General features: G+C 40.0%; 1 protein-coding gene across 4 annotated transcripts in view; it reads right to left on the bottom strand.

Annotated features, from left to right (window-relative positions):
• Positions 1-23,643, bottom strand: part of ankrd27 (ankyrin repeat domain 27 (VPS9 domain)) — an 85,533-nt gene that overhangs the window by 21,487 nt on the left and 40,403 nt on the right. For all 4 annotated transcript variants that reach the window (XM_078210765.1, XM_078210768.1, XM_078210766.1 and 1 more), the window contains exons 19-23: positions 22,781-22,840; positions 22,455-22,571; positions 21,002-21,046; positions 11,671-11,787; positions 11,153-11,350 (exon numbers count right to left, since the gene is read on the bottom strand). In XM_078210765.1, the coding sequence (XP_078066891.1) occupies positions 11,153-11,350; positions 11,671-11,787; positions 21,002-21,046; positions 22,455-22,571; positions 22,781-22,840 (537 nt within the window). The remainder of the gene's footprint in view (positions 1-11,152; positions 11,351-11,670; positions 11,788-21,001; positions 21,047-22,454; positions 22,572-22,780; positions 22,841-23,643) is intronic.

Below are 23,643 nucleotides of genomic sequence, written 5' to 3'. Positions count from 1 at the left end.
CGTTTAAAAGCTGCCATGCTGTTTTCAAAACTGGAAGCAGAACAGAAGATGTTTATATCCAGTATCGGATAAAATGTGCCAATATTCAATTATTTCAAAAAGTCCATCATAGACAAAGAACCCATTTTCCTGCTGTTTAATATAATGCACGGTGGCACAGTGGTTAGCACTGCTGCCTCACAGCGCCAGGGACCCGGGTTCGATTCCCGCCTTGGGTCAATGTCTGTGTGGAGTTTGCACGTTCTCCCCGTGTCTGCGTGGGTTTCCTCTGGGTGCTCCGGTTTCCTCCCACAGTTCAAAGATGTGCGGGTTTGGCGGATTGGCTATGCTAAATTGCGCCTTAGTGTCAGGGGGACTAGCTAGGGTAAATGCATGGGTTTTGGGGATAGGGCCTGGGTGGGATTGTGATTGGTATAGACTCGATGAGGCCGAATGGCCTCCTTCTGCACTGTACAATTCTATGAACTTTAAACTTTATTATCTATGTGGTAACAGTGATAGAATTGATTCTTTTAATTTATTGAAATACTCAGGAATGTGGAAAGTTGAACAGATTTTGGCATCTTCATACAATTTTGTATTTAAAGCATCAACCCATTTATTCTTAATAAAATAAAAAAACTATGTCCGCTTCGATAATAGACTCTGCAATGCTTAAACAATTCTTAAAAAAGCAAAACTTCAAGGAGTAAAGAAAATCAAACGCATAGGGAAATTCTAAAACAAAATTCAGAGAGGCTATATCTAATGTAGCGATCTACAACTGTCTGATGAACTGCTAAATTGAGTCTGCATAATCACAGAAACACAGATCACAGATTACTGCAGTGCAGAAGAGGCCCCTCGGCCCATTGAGTCTGCACCGACGCATGAAAGGTCCTGATCTGCCCACCTAATCCCACTTGCCAGCACTCAGCCCATACATAGCCTTGAATGTTATGGCGTGCCTAGTACTCATCCAGGTACTCTTTAAAGGATGCGAGGCATCCCGCCTCCACCACCCTCCCAGGCAATGCATTCCAGACCGTCACCACCCTCTGAGTAAAAAGGTTTTTTCTCAAATCCCCCCTAAACCTGAATCACTTGGGATTATTTTTCTGATTTCTGATATCTCTGGGTTTCTACAATTTTATTGTAGGTGATTAGGGATGAGCAATAAATGTAGCCTTGCCGGTGACACCTACATTCAGTGAATAAGTAAAGCAAATGCAAATCCTTATAAAACAGCAGCTCAAAGTCATTCCAAATATCCCCATAAATTGATGCATGCTCCTCCTGGACCAACAAAAAACTTCATCCGATGCTGCTCCATTCAAGGCCCTCTCTGGAATCGATTCTTACAGCCCTGATCTATTGGTCATCTCAGCGGGGGAGCTTGCTGTTCTCCTGCCCTTCCTATTCAATAAGCTGCAGTGGGGTGCATTTCTGGCATCCAAGGTTCACTGGCAGCATTTACATGAAATCCAAACTGAACTTCACTCCTTCAATCAGAGCAGTTTAGCACCTGTTTAGGAGGCAAGTCGAATTTCCTGCCGGAGGTATTTCCTTTGGTTAAAATTTGAAAAGTATAATTGAGCTTCAAGACAATAAGGAAATCCCTACATGAGCATACCACTAAAAAGGCTTGAGCTAGCAAATTGCAAATATAAATCAAATGAAATATGCTTATGAAGAATAAAATATTCCATTCCCTGCTCACCTGATCAGGTGTATATATATTTTGACAAGCATCACATTGGATCGTAAACTTTAAGCTATTGAGATATCATGCGTAGGCTGATGTGTAAAGTGAGTTTAACAGGTCCACAGATTCCTGACCCTACAACATACCTATTCAATCATCCTTTAATTTTTATAGTCTTATTTAATGCTCCTAATTTCTTCCACTTCTATTACACAAGAACATAAGAAATAGGAACAGAAGTGGGTCAAATGGCTCCTCGAACTTTCTCCACCATTTATTATTAAAGCTGATTTTATACCTCAATACCACTTTCCTGCCCTATCCTGATATCCCTCATTTACTTTAATTGCCAAAATCTTATTTGATTTCTTATTGTCACATGTACAGTCCAAAGATGTGCGGGTTAGGTTGATTGGCCATGCTAAAATGGCCCCTTAGTGTCCCGAGATGCGTAGGTTAGAGGATTAGCGGGTATATATGTAGGGATATGGGGGTAGGGCCTGGGTGGGATTGTGGTCGGTGCAGACTCTATGGGCCCAATGGCCTCTTTCTGCACTGTAGGGTTTCTATGATTCTCTACCGAAATACAGTGAAAAGTATTGTTTTGCATGCTATCCATACAAATCATGCCATACCACACTAGATCTTAAATATGCTCAACATCTGAACATACATAATCTTCTGGGATGGGAAAACCCAAAGATTCACAATCATCTGAATGAGGAAATTTATCAACACAAGTCCAGAATTGCCGACCTTATCCAGAGACTATGACCCCTAATGCAAGGGTTTCCAGGCAGGGAATACAGCCTCTCAACACCTAACTTATCAAACCATCTCAGAATTTTACAATGTTTGAATAAGATCAACTCTTACTCTTTTAAACTTCAGAGAATAAAAACCCATCCGATTTAATTCTAGCAAAGGAATCAATCCTTTCTTGCAGCACCTCAAAGGCAAGTTTGTCCCTCCTTACGTAAAGGGAACAAAAAGGTGCACAGTACTCCAGATTCAGTCTCACTAAAACCTTGTGCAATAGCAGCAAAACCACTTTATTAGTGTACTTCAACTCCTTGCAATAAAGGCCAACATACCTTTTGTCTTCCTAACTGTCTGTGTGCTAACTTTGTGTTTCATGTACAAGGACACCCAACTTCTCTCTGAACACCAACATTTACTTCTCACTCACTATTTTAAAAGTTTTCAGTTTTGTCAACCTTCCCAACAAAGTGGATAATTTCACATTTGCCCACTTTGTTCTCCATCCGTCAATTTCTTGCCCATCTATTTATCTATAAATGCCTTTGCAGTCTCCTTACGGCTTACATGCCTTGTTTTTTTTTAAAACATTACTTTTCTACCTAATTTTCCAAGAACAGTGAACTTGGATAATCAGTCGCCTCATTTGTATAGATTGTAAATGGCTAAGGTGCAAGGACTGATCCTTGCGGCAGCATGCCTGCCAACCTGAAAATGACCCATTTATTCCTATTCTGTTTTTTTCCTTTAATCAATTCTTAATCCATGCTAATATATTGCCTTCAATCCCATGATCCCTAACCATGTGTAATAATGTGCTGTGAGGCAAATTATTAAATGCTTTTTGAAAATCAAAAAAATATATATATATGGGGTAGCACGGTGGCACAGTGGTTAGCACGGTTACCTCACAGCATGAGGGACTCGGGTTCAATTCCGGCCCTGGGTGACTGTGTGGAGTTTTCACATTCTCCCCACGTCTGTATGGGTTTCCTCTGGGTGCCCCGGTTTCCTCCCACAATCCAAAGATGTGCAATTTAAGTGGATTGGCTATGCTAAATTGCCCCTTAGTGTCCAAGATGTGTAGATTAGGGGATTAACAGGGTAAATATGTGGGGGTTACAGGGATATGGCCTGGGTAAGATACTCCATCAGAGAGAGAGTCAGTGTAGACACGATGGGCTAAATGGCCTCCTTCTGCACTGTAAGAGTTCTATGATTATATCCATTGTTCCCCTTTACATCCAGTTTCATCCTCAAAACACTTCATTTACCTTTTGTCAAACTGTGTTGACTCTGCCGAACCTTATGATGACTTCCAAAGTGCTTTGCTATCACAGTCCCGACAATATATTCTAGTATTTTCCTACTACTGACATCAGGCCAGCTAACTTTAGTTTTGTTTTTTTCTCTCTTCTTCAATAGCAGGGAATGGCAACCTTTCAATTCACAGGAAACATGCTAAAATCTAGAGAATTCTGGAAGATCCAAAACCAATGCATCCACAATCTCTTCAGCCACCTCTTTTAAAACCCACACAGCGTCGGTCAGCAGGTTCAGGGGAATTATTGGCTTTTACTCACAATAGCCTAAATTTTGCAGTGGACAGCAAAATGATAGTGCTCGCTGCTGACCTCAAAGAACATTTCCCCAAAAGGATTTAGCTGGCACTCTGACATCAGTTTCATCTTTCCCAATGTTAATTTCACTCTGCGCCAGCTGTTGGAGATCTCTGGCATCCAGAAACAGTGATGTTATCAAGCAGGTAAAGCAGCATATCCTACTGAACAATGTTCAGGCAGCATAGCAGCAAGTAACAAGCAGGCTTAAAATTCTTTATTTTATAAAATGTACAGAAAGTAAAATAAAGATCAGGACATACAAATGAGATGCTCGTCAAAGCAGAATTAGAATTAACAAATTAAAATTTTTTTTTAATGGAATTGTCATAGAATAGAGAAATTGAGTATAAAATTAGTCTTTCCAGGCCAAGTTGTTCAACACTAATTACCCTTCATTCAACAAACGTAAGCTTTTCAAGGCTTTATATTTTTTAAATCAGCTAGAATAATAGCCTGCAACGTGAAAGCTCACATCAATTCAGTGATTTCTAATCAATTTCCATCCATGAGTATTCCAACAGCACATGCTATGGAGAATTGGGTATTAACCCTCATTACAACTGTAAAATCTGGTTCATTAATTTCTCCAGTACCTCTTCTTTACTAATATTAATTCATTTTCTCCACTTTCATTAGACCCTTGGATCCCCATTATTTTCAGCGTGTTATTTACATCATCTCCAGTTGCAGATGCAAGATATTTGTTTAACATGTTTATTCTTTCTTTATTTCCCTCTCTGCCTCGAAAGGACCCATATTTATTATTGCTTATCACTTCCTTTTTACATACTTGTAATCGCTAGCTAGCTCGACTTTTCTGGTTGAATTTTTATTCAAAGGACTGTACACTCATTGCCAATTATTAATTCTTTGTTTTCCATTGTTTATTAAATGCCAGATCATTTAATCTAATTTTCCAATCTACCTCAGTCCATGCATTACTCATAGCTGTGTAATTGGATTTATTTAAATTTAAAACTCGAGTTTAAGACTAATCACATCAGCCTCAAACATAACATGAAATTCTGATAAATTCTGATATCTTTTCTCCTTGTACCTTTACTGCAATACTACTTATTAGTTTTGTCTCATTATGTAAACTAGGCGAAGTGATGGCATAGTGGTGTTGTAGCAGGAGTAATCCAGAGACCCAGGGTAATGCTCTGGAGACCCAGGTTTGAATTCCACCATGGCAGCTGGTGAAATTTGAATTTAAAAAAAATCTAGAATTGAAAATCTAATGATGACCATGAAACCATTGTCGATTGTCGTAAAAACCCATCTGGCTCACTATTGTCCTTTAGGGGAAGGAATCCTGCTGTTCTCATGTGGTCTAGCCTACATGTGACTCCAGACCCACAATAATATGGTGGCTCTTAAAGGCCTTCTGAAATGGCCCAGCAACCCACCCAGTTCAAGGGCAATTAGGGATGGGCAATAAATGCTGACCCAGCCGGTGATGCCCACATCCCATGAATGAAGAAGATTGCTCCCTTGTTGGATCCTCCACAGTTTGTTCTAGAACTTGTAGGTGATGGTGTATCCATCTGCTGCCCTTGTCCTTCTACATAGTAGAGATCATGGGAAGATGGTATCAATGGAGCCTTGGGCGATTTGCTGTAATGCATCTTGGAAATAGGAAACACTGCTGCCATTGTGCAATGACGGAGGAGGAAATGAATCTTTAAATTTGTGGATAGTGGCTAATCACACAGACTGCTTTGTCCTGGATGGTGTCGAGCTTCTTGAATGTTGTTGAAGCTGCACTCATCCAGGCAAGTGGAGAGTTTTCTATCACACTCCTGACTTGCGCCTTGTTGAGATGGACAGACTTTGAGGAATCAGGAAGCAAGTTACTCACCTCAAGATTCCCAGCCTCTTTCCTGCTCCTTTAGCCACAGCATTGATGAGGCTGGTCGAGTTCAGTTTCTGGTCAATGGCAATCCCCAGGACATTGATAGTGGGGGATTCAGCATGGCAATGCCACTGAGTGTCAGGGGGCAATGGTTAGATTCTCCCTTGTTAGAGATGGTCATTGCCTGGTACTTGTGTGGCACAAATGTTACTTGCCACTTATGAACGCAACAACAAGAGCAATCTTCCTTTGTGCTACATACGACTCCAACCCATGGGAGCATTTTCCCCTTCTAATTCCCATTAACTTAAATTTTGCCAGGGGTCCTTGATGCTACACTCGGTCAAATGCTTCCTTGATGTCAAGGGCAGTCACTCTCACCTCCCCTCATGTTCAGTTTACTTTGTTCATGTTTGGACTAAGGCTGCAATGAGGTCATCAGCCAAGCTGCCCAGGCGGAACCCATTGTTACCTCATATCAGTTCTGGTGCTTTTGCCGTTCACCATTTTATTGGTGTCCTGTGATTCTCAACCCTTCCGCTATTGGGAACAATTTCTCACCATCTATTCTCTGCAGACCCCTCACAATTGGGAACATCTCGTATCAAATCTCCTTTCATGCTTATTTTCTTTAAAAGGAGAATTACTCCAGCTTTGTCAATCCATCCACATAACCGAAGTTGGTCATCCCCAGATCCATTCTTGTAAATCTTTTCTGCACCCTCTCCAATGCCTTCATATCTAGAATGTCTAGAATGGGACACAATGCTTCAGTTTGAGGAGTTGAAGACAAACCATTGTTTAAGAGAGGTTCGCGATAATTTCCTTGTTTTTCTACTCCACGTGTCTATTGATAAAGCCCAGGATCTGATGTGCTTCATTGACTACTTTCAAAACCTGCCCTGTTTGATTTTACCCAAGTGAATAAGTCTCTTTTACAGCCTCAACATTTCTCTTTAGACTCATATATTTACCTTTCCTGAACCCAATCCCCAACCCAGCTATTAATTTTGGTTTGTGTATTTAGGATATGAAGTTTAGCTACAGCTCACTAATTTCCCAAATTACTGATCAGTTCAGGGGGATTGATCAACATGGGACCTAATATAGTTATATCTAATATAGATATTATTTCCAGGTGGGCCATTGCTTCCTATGACTCAAAAGGTGCCAACTACTTGTGTTTTGTGTGAGCAATCAGCTTTTTATTTTAAGATGCTCGTTCACATCACTGTTTCTAAAAAGTTCACTCAGTCGAAAAGGCCCCATTGACTGCTCTGGTCATGCAGGGAATATGCTGGGGATAGCAATTAAGCTGAAATACCACAGCTCTCATATGGAGGCAATGCACCTGGTTACCCAATCTGTACTTCAGAAAAATTCACAAAATTAATTTAGAAGTTAAAGTTTTAATTTCTTTCAATATTAAAATTAATACTAAATTCTAAATGTGTCTCACAACTGGATGCAGGCGCACAAATCTGAGATGAATTTATTACTAGGCCTCAAGTTTTTTCTACTGCCATCAGCCTAATAAGTTTGCTCTGGCTTGATGCAATTGACAAAAATACAATCAATGGAAAGAGCAAAGAGTGGCTGGAGAATTCAGCTTCAATAGTCCTCCAACCAAGTACATCAAGGGAGGAAGCAGGGATTGATTTTGTGTATCAGGTGGACATGAAGTCACGGCATCCTTTTGTCTAAGCCTACATTAAGCAGCAGCGTTGCTGCCTTATCCCTAATACTCCAGATTTTGTTGTCAGCAGCAATGTAGCAGCAGCTACTGTCCTCAGAGAAAACTGCTCACAAAGATCTAAAGCATGAATTTACTATTTCCTGTGTCAGTTTGGGGACAGCGCCAAATTAAGGGGATCTCCAGGTATCCAGCAACAGTGATGTCAACAAGCAAGCTAAGCAGACAATCACATTGAAGTATTCTCACTGACAGCAAAGCAGGAAGTAAACTACAATGAAGTTTTTACTTCCGATTAAAAGTTTTACAGGGAGTGAAACAAATGACTGGGAAACACAAGATTAAAATAACTGAAATATAGCAAACTTCTAAAACATTTCAATGATTTTATAGTGGAGAAATAACATTCCTAAAATATAAATTCATTTTTTCAGGGACAGTGAAGTAATTATGAACCTAGTTACTACAACAATTTAGATTTGAAACTTTTAAGCAACAGAATCTCCCAAGTTACTTCACAGGAACATTATGAAACAAAATATAACAAGTCACATAAGGAGATACGCTGTAAGATGATCAAAAGCTTGGCCAAAGAGATAGGTTTTAAGGAGCATCTTAAAGGAGGAAAGTGAGGTTGAGAGGCAGAGAGGCGTAAAGAGGGAACTCTGGAGCTTTTGGCCTGGGTAGGTGAAAACATGACCCCAACAATGGGTGGAGCAGTTAAAAATCAGGGATGTTTAAGAATTCAGAATTAGATGAATGCAGATAACAGAGGTTTGTGGGACTGGAGGAGATTATAGATAGGGAGGTACAAGGCTATGGAGGGATTTGAAAATAGGACATTGATTTTGAAAATCAAGATGTTGCTTGTAAGGCAATTTAAGTCAGTGGGTGATAGGTGATTGTTAAGACATGCTCAGCAGAGTTCTGAATGCTGTCAAGTTTACACAGAGGCTAGAAATTGGGAGACCAGTGTTGGAATAGTCAAGTCTAAAGGTATCAAAAGCATTAATGAGGATTTCAGCAGCAAATGAGCTGAAAGAGGGACAAAGTCAGTAATGATATGGGAGGTGGAAATAGGCGGTCTTGGCAATGGCATGAATGTGGCCAGGAGTTCATCTGTGAATCAATGTGAACAGGCTGATTTCATTTCAGACTGACATTAGGGAGACAGCTGGAATCTGTAGCTTGAGAACAGAGTTTACAGTAGACATCAAAAACATCTAAAATTTGATCAAAGGAAATTTCCGCTCATCCAGTACTGGATGTTGGACAGACAGTCTGATAACTTAGCAACAATGGGGAAGCAAAGGACACGGATGTGGTGAGATAGAGCTGGGTGCCTTCAGCATAAATGTGAAAACTAACACTGTTTTTTGGATAGTGTCACCAAGGAGAGCATGTAAATGACAAATAGCAGAGGGCTAATGATAGATCCTTAGGGGAAACCGGAGATTAGGGTGTGTGAGCAGGTAGGGGAGCCATTGCAATTAATCCTCTGGCTACAATTAGAAACGAACGAAACCAGATGACCAGTCTAACCCAGCTAGATAACAGCGGGATGCATTGGAGGAGAATTGCATTGTCAACTGACAACAGACAGGTTGAGAAGCTTGAGGTGGTTAGTTTATCTTTGTCACATCCACATATGCCATTTGTGACTAAGAACTGTTTCTGTACTGTGGGAGGGCTGGAAACCTGATTGAAGGGATTCATGATGTGGAGATGCCGGCGTTGGACTGGGGTAAACACAGTAAGAAGTTTAACAACACCAGGTTAAAGTCCAACAGGTTTATTTGGTAGCAAAAGCCACACAAGCTTTCGGAGCTGCAAGCCCCTTCTTCAGGTGAGTGGGAATTCTGTTCACAAACAGAGCATATAAAGACACAACCTCAAGTTTTTACTTTCGATTAAAAGTTTTGCAGAGAGTGAAACAAATGACTGGGAAACACAAGATTAAAATAACTGAAATATAGCAAACTTCTAAAACATTTCAATGATTTTATAGTGGAGGTTTGAGGTTGTGTCTTTATATGCTCTGTTTGTGAACAGAATTCCCACTCACCTGAAGAAGGGGCTTGCAGCTCCGAAAGCTTGTGTGGCTTTTGCTACCAAATAAACCTGTTGGACTTTAACCTGGTGTTGTTAAACTTCTTACTGTGAAGGGATTCAAACATGGAGATCTTAGAAAGGTCGGCATGGAAGGCAACAACGCTTTTGGCATTTGAAAGAGAGAAGGGAGATTGGAGTTGGTATGGTATTTTACAAGGATGGTAAGAACAAGGGTTAGAATTTTTGAGGAGAGAACCAATAAAAATCACCGAACAGGGGGAACAAGAGAAACTAGGTGGTCAGCAGTTCAGTGGAAAAGGAGTTGAGGGTGTAGGAGCTGGGTCTTATGGACAAGGTAAATTTGGAGAAGGCATGAGGGAACATAGGAAAAAAATGAGAGAAAAATGTGAGTTTGGCCTGAAGCATTGGTGCAATGAAGGCTTGTGACAGAGATAGCTGATCACATGCTCTCAATTTAGTGACAATGATCCTCGCACCTATTGTTGGAGGGTGAAGGAGATCGGTTTAAGACAACATTTTGCAGTAAAGAAGCCAGGGTAATCTTTGTATCCGATATGATCCTGGAATAGTGAACATTTCAGCACACATGAGCAGGACCCAGTATGTGGTTTTAAGTGGGCCAGCCAGAACTGGTGATGAAGGACTAAAATCCACCATTGCTTTGCAACACATTCATCAAGGTGCAACTTTTCCAAAGGTTTTTGAAATAAGACTAACAGTATAAAAGACAAAGTTATCAGTCCAGTGATTTCTCCTTGATTTCAGTCTGGGGGAACTTCTACAGTTCATCATGCTGGGGAGCAGAGAATCACTGAGTCCACACATATGGTAAGTTTCAAAGGAATAACAATACCAAACACTGACAGTTTTGCCCTTGTAATTACTGCAGAATTCTGGCCAATGTAAGGTTTTTGATAAAAGTACAGCATTGTTTTAAGGTTACCAACCACCTTCCTTAGGAGCATTCATGCAATAAGGAGCAATATTGTTTGTACAGGCGCAAATCTTGTTGCCTCTGCACCCAGGTAGAAATTTGATTGTACACAAGTATCAAGGTGGCAGGAACACCAACTGCACAACAGCCTGATTGTACAGCCCTTTATATATATTTTGTACAGCCCTTTATATTTTGTGCCACCCTTTATATATTTTGATCCAAGAGTAGAACTGATGGTTGATCAATGTTATTTGTCTTTCCAAATTTTCAACAGAGTAGAATGCCAGAAGATGTTGGGCCAGGAACGCCCTACATTGGGAGTTCTCACATTCCTAACCTTCATGGGAGGAAACTCAGGGTTTAATCAGCCAAGGAGATTAAACAAGTCAAGATAGGTGAGGAGAGAACACATACTTCAAGATACAACTATTTTTAATATTTTTTTCTAGCAACCCAAATGCCAGGAAACAGAAGAAAGGAATAAAATTCAATACCGAACGTTAATTTAGATGATTTTCTCTTTGCTTACCTGGAGGTCATTGTGTTGGCATGCCAGGTGGAGTGGGGTTGCATTATGGGAATTTTTCAAATTGACATTGGCACCATGACGCAGTAGAAGTGAGACCAGGTCAAAGTGTCCATGTAGAGCAGCCACATGTAATGGGGTAAATCCATCTTGATTGGCAGAATTCACACCCAAACCACTTACAGTAATACTGGAAAGTTTCTATGGAGATCAAATTAGCCATTAGTCTTTTACAATCAACATGGTGGACTGTAGAACAAAACAAGTGTTTTACAACCACTGCGCTACTCTATTAAAGTAGTGAATTATGTCAAAATAAGGATAATTATCGACTGAGATTTATATTATAACAATTTTGCCTGCTCTATATGTCAAGTTTCCTCCTTTCCATCATCATTTTAAGTATCTAAAAGTATCATGCAATTTTAGTATAGAAGCTTGTTCCCTAAATTAGTTTAAATATATATTGAACATACATCTCAGTTATTGTAAGCAATTGATACAGGAAAGGGCAACAATACCTTTTGTGCTGGTTCACACTTTGGACACCGACATAAAGGATGACAGAATTCGGATTTCAAAACAAGTCCTTCCTCCTCCTCCAGATCGTCATCCAGCCATTCTAACAGATACCGTACCTATAGTAAAACACAAAGCAGGTGATTTTCCAGGCGGAAGGGCTGGAGTTAGAAGGGAATTCTGCTGTGACAGTGCTGTCATTGGCAGAGTTTTCTCAGCAGCAAAAAGATAGTCATCCAGTTAAAATTCAATTGTTGCCAAAATTCATAGCGAGCTACTGGAGGCCACTGCTTCCGAAATGCTTCCATTCTGCATAGTTAATAAATAAGAAATATAACTGAACCATTGTCACCAACATTAAAAAAATATATTTTTGTTTAAGTTCCTGGCACAGAAGCGTTGTTCAACCTATATTTTCAATGGTCACTGTACATTAAAAAAGTGCTTAATTGTGTGACGTATTTGAAGATTTTTCAGCATGGAAGTCACTATATTATATTACAAACCTTCACTCTAAAGATGTAATGACACTTACCAAATTGGGACAAACCACACAGAGAATGGAGGCTTCCCCATAATCAGGCAGCACAGTCCAATTTGATATTCTGATTCCACATTATCTATGAAACCACTTTAGAATCCACCCAGCAGCAAGGGAGACATGATTCCAGAGTTCTCATTTCATTTTTAATTAAATTTTTAAAACTATAATAAATGAATTTAAGCATGTACTTTTAAATAAAAGGGTGGAGGAACTACCCACCCTAGACTGTCACCCTCTCAATTATAAAAAACATTTCCATTATTGAAAGCTATTAGCTTTTTGAGATGTTAGCATCATCAAATTGTCAAGGGTCATTCAGATTCGAAATGTTGGCTCCAAAAATTCTCTCTCCACAGATGCTGTCAGACATGCTAAGTTTTTCCAGCCTTTTCTATTTTTGTTTCAGATTCCAGCATCCGCAGTATTTTGCCTTTATCATGGTGCACCTTATTTGATGTCCATTCAATCATATTAGGAGGGCATAGTTTTTAAATAGCTGGCATGCCAATCCACAAATGGTCTATGTATGGATGCTCTTTTCCTATCCTAGAAGATACATTCTGCTTAATATGTGTTATCATTATGATACAAGTCCTTGAGCTAATCTTGTGTATCAAACACAAGGCACCAATTGTTCATTAGGGATTGGGGAAACATGTTGTGGATACATTTATTAAGACCAGGCACATGAGAACAGTTATACATAGGTATAAAGGTTGAAGGGATTGGAACTGTGTGTACAGTCTGCTTAAAGCACAAGTGAAACTACGACTGGATCACATGACACAAATATAGGGCTACAGAGATCAAAGGATATGGGTGGGGGTGCGGGGGTGGAGTGTGGGAACAGGTTATTGCGTTGGATGATCGGCCATGATTATAATGAATAGCGGAGCAGGTTAGAAGGACCATGGCCCACTCCTGCTATTTTCTATTTTTATGACACATTTCCCATCTAGTGATGTCATGCTGATATCCCTTAAAAGGCATATTACTTCCTCCCCACCCCCTCCTTCAAAAGGAGTATTATTGTTTACAGCATAGTTGCCTCTGGGATCATAAAATTATAACATCGATGTTCATGTTTAGTTATCATCGTATAAGTGCATAGAACTGATGAATCTATGATCTCTAAAGCAAAGGTAATCTGCTGGCATGCCCAGATCATATGATGGTAACCTTTTCTGAAGTTTTCTTTAATTGCTCAGTGTACAGTGGGATCGTCATTCTTGAATGTTGTTCCAAGTTGCATTTGGGATCATGTATTGGAAGCAATAGGACCAGATGGTGGCCGAGGAGCTGGAATGGTTGATTTGTCATTGGTTATCTCTCACCATTGTGCCCATGTGTGTGTAATGATTTCATAGGACCTTGATTTTGAACAAATCCTAGCAAATGCAGCAGGTTGCCGTGCATCTTCTGTAGAATCCTGCATGCAAACTTGACAATTCTGTACCTGCATTTTTACTGTGCACATTTGTCATCTTCCCTTGTAAATTTAAAAGTTGCTCTCCAGTTTCAGAGAGTAGAATGGATAACAGTAGATAAATTGGTATGCATTGGTCTGTCAAGCATAAGCTCTGCCGGTGATGCAACAGTTGCACTTAAAGGTATTGTTTGTTGGTGTAACATTGCAATATGTTTATTTTGTTTGGCCCAAGGTAATGAGGAGAAGAAGTAGCATGACCAATACTCCATTTCTCTCACATATCCCGAAATGGTTTACCAATAATTTGCAGGCTGTTATTCATGATGATCATTTTTCTTGGCACACCAAATAAACTGAAAGTAACATCGTGAGGGTGTGCAACAGTTGTGCTTGATGCATTGTACAATTCTTGAATAATGGGATATTTGGTAAAGTAGTTAACAACCACAATGAAGTCAGTGCCATGGCATGAAAGTGGTCAGATGTGATTATGGACAAAGGATGGGTAGGAGCTTCATGTGGAATCATTGATGCTTTGTGCTGACTTGGCATATGCTCTGGACATGCCTTGTACTCCTTTGCGATTATTTCAATTTCATTGTGCATATCTGGCCAATACATTGCCTCTCTTGCGAGTCTTCTTGTCTATTCTGTGCCCATGTGAGAGTGATGAAGTTGTTAAAGAATATAAGGTCACAAGTGATTCCAAGAGATGCTTGGCTTGTCTCGATAAAGCTAAAATGGTCGCACATGTTCATGGATTTACTGAATTGAAACAGGCCATTCTTCAATGATGGTCCTACACATTTTCTCCTGTGTAAAGTCTTTTGACGTTTCTTCTTGTAGCTGCTGGCATTTGTGTTGCATACCAAACATACCACATCTCCATAATTTGGAGAATATCTTCAAGTTCACTGTCAATGAAGTCAATTTATAAATCCAAGGATAAATCTTTGGTTAGGCAATCTGCTAGACATATCCAAATTGACCATGAAGTTACCTGGCTTGTGCCTAATCCCAAAGTATAACCTTGAAACTTTATCATGAAATGTTGTAATCTTGACAGTGCACTGGTTAATGGCTTTTGTCAAATCATCTCCAGTAGCTTGTGGTCAGTCTCTACCATAAATCTTTTGCCAAATAGATAAATATGAAAGTGCATGATTCCAACTAGTAAAGCCATGGTTCCTCGCTTGATAGAGTAGTTGGATTTCATTATGGGCTGAGATTTTGAAGCAATTGCAATTTCCTTTTTGTATTATTCAAACTCCCAGACCTGTGAGGCATTTTCTCTGGGTGTTCCAGTTTCCTTCCACAGTCCACAGATGTGTAGGTTAGGTGGATTGGTCATAGTAAATGCGCAGTGTTACGCTAAGAGGCCTGGGTGGGATGCTCTTTCAGAGAGTTGGTGCAGACCAGATGGGCCGAATGGCCTCCTTCTGCACTGTAGGGATTTTGTAGTTCAAATCATGCTCGTATATCTGCAATCTCTGGACCTTTAGTTTCCACAATGTAGAACATCTGTGATCCCCAGGACGATTGCCCTTGCACTCTAGGACTTTGGATCCTACACATGGAATTAGTAAACCATTGTACACAAAGTTGAACAGCAATAGGCTTCACCTTGGCCTTCCACATTTGTGGATACATGTCTTCAGAAGTCGCAGAGGTATTATCATCGTAGCCAATAACAGTTACCAACTTTATTAGGACAGATAATTTGAGTAATGGAAAACACTTTGGATGGTGTGATGGCATCTATGTTTTCCATAGATTGACAGTATGAAACATGTGTTCACTGCTCTTTATTTCATCTTGCAGATCATTGTCATTTTCTGGTTTATCAATCTTCTCATGTATATGTTCTTGATGGGATAATGGATGGTCATTCTTATTGCTTAAAGGTATTATTGTGTACAGTCTGCATGGATCAGTGCATGGCTCTTTGTAGCTACATCAGTGTTTGGTCTAGTGCACTGCCAATGGCCCCGTCATATGCCTTGCAGGATTAATGAAAAGTTGGACATTTCCTTGGTGCATGCAGAAGTCCACATTTTCCACATGTATTATTTTAATTCATTTCTGGGATGTAGGTGTCACGGGCAAGGCCAGCTTTTATTACCCATCCCTAATTGCCCATTGAGAAGGTGGTGGTCAGTTGCCTTCTTGAACTGCTGCAATCCTGTGTAGGTACATCCACGGTGCTGTTAGGGAGTGTTCTAGGATTTTGACCCAGCGACGATGAAGAAACTGTGATATATTTCCAAGTTAGGATGGTGAGTGACTTTGAGGGAACTTCCAGGCAGTGATGTTTCTTCGTGTCCGTTAACCTTGTCCTTCTGGAAGGTGGTGGTTGGGGGTTTTGTAGGTGCTGCAAAAAAAAAAAAAGAGAGGCAACAATTGTGGATTTGGAAGGTGTTGCCCAAGGAAGATGGTACACATTGCTGCCACTGTTCGGTTGGTGGTGGAGAAAATGAAAGTTTGCGGAAGGGGTGCCAATCAAGTGGGCTGCTTTGCCCTCGATAGTGTTGAGCTTCCTGAGTGTTATTGGAGCAGCAGTCATCCAGGCAAGTGTAGAGTATTTAATCACATCCTGACTTGTGCCTTTTAAATGGACAGGCTTTGGAAAGTCAGATGGTGAGCTATTTGCTTCAGCATTCCTACTAGCCTCTGATCTGCTCTTGTAGCCACAGTATTTATATGGCTAGTCCAGTTCAGATTTTGGTCAATGGCAATCCCCAGATTGTTGATAATGGGGAATTTAGCAATTGTAAAGCCATTGAATGTCAAGCAGGTTAGATTATCTCTTGTCAGAGATGGTTATTGCCTGGCACTTGTGGAACGAATGTTACTTGCCACTTGTCAGCACAAGACTGAATTTGGTCCAAGTCTTGCATTTGGACATGGACTGATGCAGTGTCTGAGGAATGGTGCTGAACATTGTTCACTAATGATTGCACATCGACACTTCTGACCTTATAGTGAAAGGAAGGTCATTGGTGAAGAAGCTGTAGATGGTGGGTCTATGGCACTACCATGAGGAAGTCCAACAGCATAATCCTGGAATGGAGGTGATTGACCTCCAACAACCATCTTCCTTTGTGCCAGGTATGATTCTCCAACCAACAGACAATTTTCCACCTAAAAAACATTGACTTCACTTTTGCTAGGACTCCTTGATGCTACACTTGGTCAAATGCTGCCTTGATATCAAGGGCAGTCACCCTCACCTTACCTCTGGAATTCAGCTCTTTTGTCCATCATTGAGCCAAGACTGTAATGAGGTCAGGAGCTGACTGATGCTTTGGAATCCAAACTGGGGATCAGATTATGGCCAAATACCATTTGATAACACTGTTGATGAACACTTCCATCACTTTACTGGTAGTTGAGAGTAGACTGATGGAATGATGATTGGCTGGGTTGGATTTGCCCTGCTTTGTGGGTACAGGAAACACCTGCGCAATTTTCCACATTGCCGGGTAGATGCCAGTGTTACTGCTGTATTGGAATAACTTGGTTCTGGTAGACAAGTCTTCAGTCCTATTGCCAGTATGTTGCTAGGGCCCATAGCTTTTGCAGTATCATGTGCCTTCAATTGTCTCTTGATAGCATGTGGAGTAAATCGAATCGGCTGAAGACTGGCATCTTTAATGCCCAGTAAGAAGTCTCACAACACCAGGTTAAAGTCCAACAGGTTTATTTGGTAGCAAAAGCCACTAGCTTTCGGAGCGCTCGCTGCTCCTTCGTCAGGTGAGTGGGATTTCAGTTCACAAACAGGTCATATAAAGACACAAACTCTATTTACAAGATAATGGTTGGAATGCAAGTCTTTACAGGTGATCAAGTCTTAAAGGTACAGACAATGTGAGTGGAGAGAGGGTTAAGCACAGGTTAAAGAGATGTGTATTGTCTCCAGCCAGGACAGTGACTGAGATTTTGCAAGCCCAGGCAAGTTGTGGCAACACTTCAGCGGTCACGGGCATTCGGCCTCTGATCTTCGGGTAAGCGTAATCCAAGGCGGCCTTCACAACACATGACAGCGCAGAGTCGCTGAGCAGAGACTGATAGCCAAGTTCCGCACACATGAGGATGGCCTCAACTGGGATCTTGGGTTCACATTATCTCTAACCCCCGCGACTTGCCTGGGCTTGCAAAATCTCAGTAACTGTCCTGGCTGGAGACAATACACATCTCTTTAACCTGTGCTTAACCCTCTCTCCACTCACATTGTCTGTACCTTTAAGACTTGATTACCTGTAAAGACTCGCATTCCAATCATTATTTTGTAAATTGAGTTTGTGTCTCTATATGCTCTGTTTGTGAACTGAAATCCCACTCACCTGACGAAGGAGCAGCGAGCGCTCTGAAAGCTAGTGGCTTCTGCTACCAAATAAACCTGTTGGACTTTAACCTGGTGTTGTCAGGCTTCTTACTGTGTTTACCCAAGTCCAACGCCGGCATCTCCACATCATCTTTAATGCCTCCAGAGGAAGGCTGAAGATTGTTGCTAGATTTGGGTGTTGGAGTGAGTGTGTCAACAATTAGGGTTCTACTCAAGACCTACAAGCTTTGGCCACCTGCGAGAATCACTTTGTATTTATGTCCATTTTCAGTAGCGCTTTGATGTTACACATTGTGGGCTTGACTAGCAGATTGGCCTGCTTCAATGGATGTGGATGCGATCATCAACTCAACATTACAGTCTGATAGCTCTGCATTTGAAACATCACTGGAATTCAGCTCCTCTGAGCATGTTTAGGCCAAGGTTGTAATGAGGTCAGGAGTTGAATGACCATTTCAGAACAGAAATTGAGTATCAGTGAGCAGGTTATTGCTTAGTAAGTGCCAATACAAGGTTAATGGCATCTCGTATTGCTTTGCTGATGATTGATATCTTGTAAATGTTTAACTTCTTGATTGACTCAATGAAGAAGCAGAATATTTCAAGCGGAAAGATTTATTCTGCCACACTCAGATTCAACAATATGTAAAACCTAATTGGTCAGGTCAATAAACAGGGTACATAAACCAACTCCTGCAACGTTAAAGGATATAAAACTGTGGTGACTATGCTAAGCCTATCTTACCCCCATTTTTCAAATTACTAATCTTTTCCTTTACGCTAATTAAATAGGAAAGCTTGCTGTGTTAAGCAAAGGACAGGAGGAGAGCAGGATATTGAGTGACCGTTCAATAAATTATACATGACTTCCTGCTGTCTAATCAGCCATCACTGTTCTGTCTTCTGTTCAAACCCAGTTAATTCCTTTCGAGTGGATTTCCAGGATTATGGAAAGGTTAATATAGGGCCATCTAATTTCAGCAATCTGCTATGTTTTCTAATTGGCAATCTAGATACCCGATCGTAACAAATAATAGTGACTGAACATTTAAGTAACAGCTCGCTATTTTAACTTTTATTATACCCAGCTGAAAGATCCAAAACACATCAAAGCAGGGAACCTAAAATAACCTGTTGTATTTATACCAAGTAAAACTATGCATCTTTAATTAGAAGATTAAATTGAAATTTTGGTGATCACAAAATGACACATCAACCATGTTACCGCCCTGACAAGCACTTGGGGGCAGCTACTGCAATATATATTCAACCTTATATAGCTAAATTTGAATTAATTCCACAAAAGAGAAGTCATCAAAATTCATTTGAATTTATTTATGTGGTACTGACAAAATCCAAACCTTTGTACTTTCATTCATGAGAAATACAGGGTCAACCATTATTCAGTTGGTAGAACTTTCCCTTGGAGTCTCCACTCCAGGACTGGAGTACAAAATCTAGGCTGACATACCAGTGCAGTACTAAAAGGAGTGCTACACGATTGGAGGCACCATCTTTTAAATGAAATATAAAACAAACCGAGATGCTCAAAAGGTGGTGGTGGTGCAGGTGGCAGAAAGTGCCAAAGGAAAAAAGAAGACCAAGGTCTGATTTTCTTCACACTACCAGCAGGACAATCTGAGTGGGGCAAGTGCTGGTTTGGGGTAGCCCATGTATATATTTGCTTTTTTTTTTAAAACAAGAAAAACTGCTTTTCCGCTTAAACTGAAGGCTGTCATTACCAATGAGATCAGTATGGAGGTTGAGAAAGGAGGTTGTCAGAACCAAATGGACCAGAGACCAAGACTGAAGATCATCAGAGTCAGATTGACTGTGGAATAGAATGGAATGGGGAGATGTTGTTTACTACTACTGTTAATTGTGGAGAAACTAGAGGCAAAGAAGCAGTATTATAATTAATGATTTCTGAAAATCAATTACAGATGCATTTTAGTATTTTATCTGCAAAATAAGAAGCAATGAAAATACAATTTTTAATACCATTTTCTTCAAAGGAACACTATAGACGTGGCATCATGTGACGGTTCATTTCCTTCACAACTAGTTAGTTAGTGGCTTTTTGAGATAAGAAAGTTCCCTTTGTGGGCTTTATTTGAGTATTCCTGTCAGAAATTGCTTAAATTTAGAAGTAAAATAGGGAGTGGACTGGAGTGATGAGTATTATTTAATTTTAAATAAATTAATTAGAGATTTCTATATTTAGGATTTTACCATGCCATATTACTAAAATGTACAACACAGACCATTGGGTCTGTTATGGGTGAGTAGTGTCTGACTGTGATGTAATTTTGAAAGCTGGTTTCAATTTATTTACAAGCATATGCTGAAAATCTCTCATTTCAGTGGCACGGAAAAGACCTGACTGGCATGGAGGGCTTGCACTACAACACACCAAACATATTACAGTACAGTAATACTACCATATATTACTTAAGCAATACCGATTACAGTTGCTCTAAAATCACCAATATAAACCCATAGACAGAACTCTCTCTTTTTTTAAATGAATACCAGTGTTTTATTTTCTAGATGAAATGGACTGTATTCCTAAAAATGCTGCTTCTGACTTTGAGAATTAAAATGCAATCTGGATCAATATAAAAGTCTGTTTAGTTTACATCATTCTAGATCTCAAGGTAAGGTTTCCTGGTCTGTAATCAAAATCGATCTTAAAAACAAAATCATTATTAAAACAAATATTCCTCCTTCAATTATTTTCCAAAGGATAGTTTGCATCAGTTGCATAATGAGAGAGAGCAATGTTTCACTTTGACCAAATACATTGATATGCACAAGGTAAACTGCAAAGTCCTATTCATAAAATACAACATTCATTAAGAACATACTTTGAAATCATAAAAAACTGTCATTTTCAAGCATTAGTATTTACTTGTCATTTAAAAAAAAATAAAAAGCAGTCAAAACCAGCAAAGTAACCCCACATCCAAACTTTCAAATAATTTTAAAGGTCCAGTTTTGACTGGCAGTACTTACCATTTCTACATCTCCATCAGCTATAGCTCGCAATAATTTTTCCACCTGCAATAAAATTGCAACAAACTAAGCTACTTCCGTTAAAAGGAATGAAAATGGATTATCTGGTTTAGTATAATGCTTTGTAGCTGTTCAGTAATCTGTTAAGAGATTTTTTAAAAAATCAATTTCTTGAATGTGTGCAGGTTTGTCTATAGATCCAGAGAACCCCTCCAGTGCAGAAAGAGGCCATTCGGCCCATCAAGTCTGCAACGACTCCGAGAAGAGAAAATCCCCTCTCAGATCCTCCCCTCCACGCTATCCCCATAACCCCGCACATTTGCCATGGCTAATCCACATAACCAACACATCTTTGGACTGTGGAAGGAAACTGGAGCACCTGGAAGAAACCCACCCAGACACGGGTAGAACATGCAAACTCCACAGATAGACAGTCACCCAAGGCCAAAATCAAACCCGAGTCCATGGTGCTGTAAGGTAGTGGTGCTAGCCACTGTGCCATGAAAGCTTTGCTTTAACAAAGCTTTTACTGTTTGAAAATATAAATATCACCCTTAAATCATTATTTTTCTTTTATGTTGTTAGCTATAAATTTCCATTATTCTACTCGAAATCTGAAAATAAACTTTGCACCCAACTTTCAGTGCTACCATTAAAAGAAATTTCAATTTTTCTCATAAATGACATCATTTGGTATTGTTTATTGATAAAGTACTCCCTATGATGCCATAAAAAAAATTTTAAGTTGTCCAGCTCGCTTCATTTAATGGGATCGTTACTAGACAAGGCGATGGGTAACAACTGGCTAAGTGACTTGGTGGATAACAAAGTATCTAAATTAGAATCATGCTCCATTAATCTGCCACTTTCTGGCCTACTCTGAGAAAAAACTATGGTACAAGATCAAGAAACACAATTAGTTAATAAAATGAATTTTACTCTAATGGAACCATTATAGACTTGTAAAGTGCTTCAATACTTGCCTCATTATTCCACCCAAGGCAATGTTGAGAACATCTACACTATATTTGTGATTTTTTGTACAAATGATGCAGAAGTGCAATACCATGAGGAAAAGACAGGAAATAACACCTAAGAATTTAACTAGTTTGGCATTTAAAAAGTTAAAATATTATAGTATCATTGGCCATAAAATATTTCTCAGAGAAGATATCAAGTTAGATTACTGATCACATGTACATCAATTTAATTCGATTTGTGCAGTGTACAAACTGATTACATGTTAAGACAATGAAATAATTAGTTCATCTGCCTGTGTGGAACATTGAAATAAAATTGGTATTCCATCATGTACCTTGTGAACACGATTTTCCATGCGTTCCAGTTGCTGCTAAAACAAAGCAGTGTAACATATTCAGCAGAACTTTAGATTTAGTGGTTGAAGGCACCTTGGGATATGTGGAAAAATTATCTGCAATGATATGATAATCACCTCTTTGTATTTGCCTCTCTCTTCATCATGCTTGACCTCAACCGATATGGAGGAACAAGTGGAGATAGATGATTTCTGACTACCAGCATCAGTGGAAGGCTGAGTCGATCTACCAGACTACAGAAAGCAACAATTAAGTTAGTATAAGTAAATCAACAAAAATAGAATTTGAAAAGATTCAACATTTAAATTAAAGGCTTTGGAAAATAGGAATGCAAGCACAATAACTTGCGCTGAAATATCTATTTAAATGTTTTGGCCCACAAGATATAGTGAACTACTTTAAATTTGAAGTTAAAAACAGATAACTTGATAATGATAGTTACCTCTGGCATGCTCTGCCGTCTGTCATTGTTAATGTAGGTAATTTCCAACAAATCTAATATCTGTGAGGGTACAGAACACCATTTTTAAAAACACAGTTTAATCAATGGCTAACAATATTGTTTCATTTAGATATAAATGTTTAGTGACAAAATTAGAAATTCTCCAGACAAGTCAAATTGTTCAGATGAATTGGCTACACAATATGGTGCAATGTTCCATCCAGCAATTCACTTTATTTTCCCTCTAATTTTGATCATTTTTAATCTTTGAATTGTTGGGATGTTCTTGTCTTATGTTTACACCCACTCTAAAGATGCACATCTTGTGCTCAAGTGAGTTTCCTTGCCAAACTGCCCCCATTGAGACTGGCACATTGGCACAGTGGTTAGCACTGCCACCTCACAGTGCCAGGGACACGGGTTTGATTCCGGCCTTAGGTGATTATCTTTACGGAGTGTCTGCGAGGGTTTCCTCCGAGTGATTGGGTTTCCTCTCAGTCCAAAGATATGAGGGGCGATTCTCCCCAAAAAATTCGAAGTGTCGAATTTGCGTAAAAACTGGAGTAAATCCCACTGGTTTTTTCAGCGGGAGTTTCAAAATGAATTTCCCCACTCTGTGCACTGCAGATGCTTCAGCGTGAATCATGCTGAAATTCAGTGGGCGGAGCCTATTCCCGCTGGAGAGGCTGGCAGCATAGCGCTGAGCGGGCCACTGCACATGCACCCATCTGTCAGCACCAGGATTGGCGCATGCAGTGGCCCCACAATGATGGCCTCCCGATTGCTGGCCAGCCCCCCCATCCATACCCCAATCACTGGCCCCCAAACCACAGGAGGCCTCGACCTCCCTCCTGCCCCACCCC

The sequence above is a fragment of the Mustelus asterias genome, chromosome 4 (genome assembly GCF_964213995.1).
Source record: "Mustelus asterias chromosome 4, sMusAst1.hap1.1, whole genome shotgun sequence".
In the NCBI taxonomy this organism is placed as follows: Eukaryota; Metazoa; Chordata; class Chondrichthyes; order Carcharhiniformes; family Triakidae; genus Mustelus; species Mustelus asterias.
Note: the sequence above shows the minus strand (reverse complement) of the source record. Positions and strands in the feature narration are given on the sequence as shown.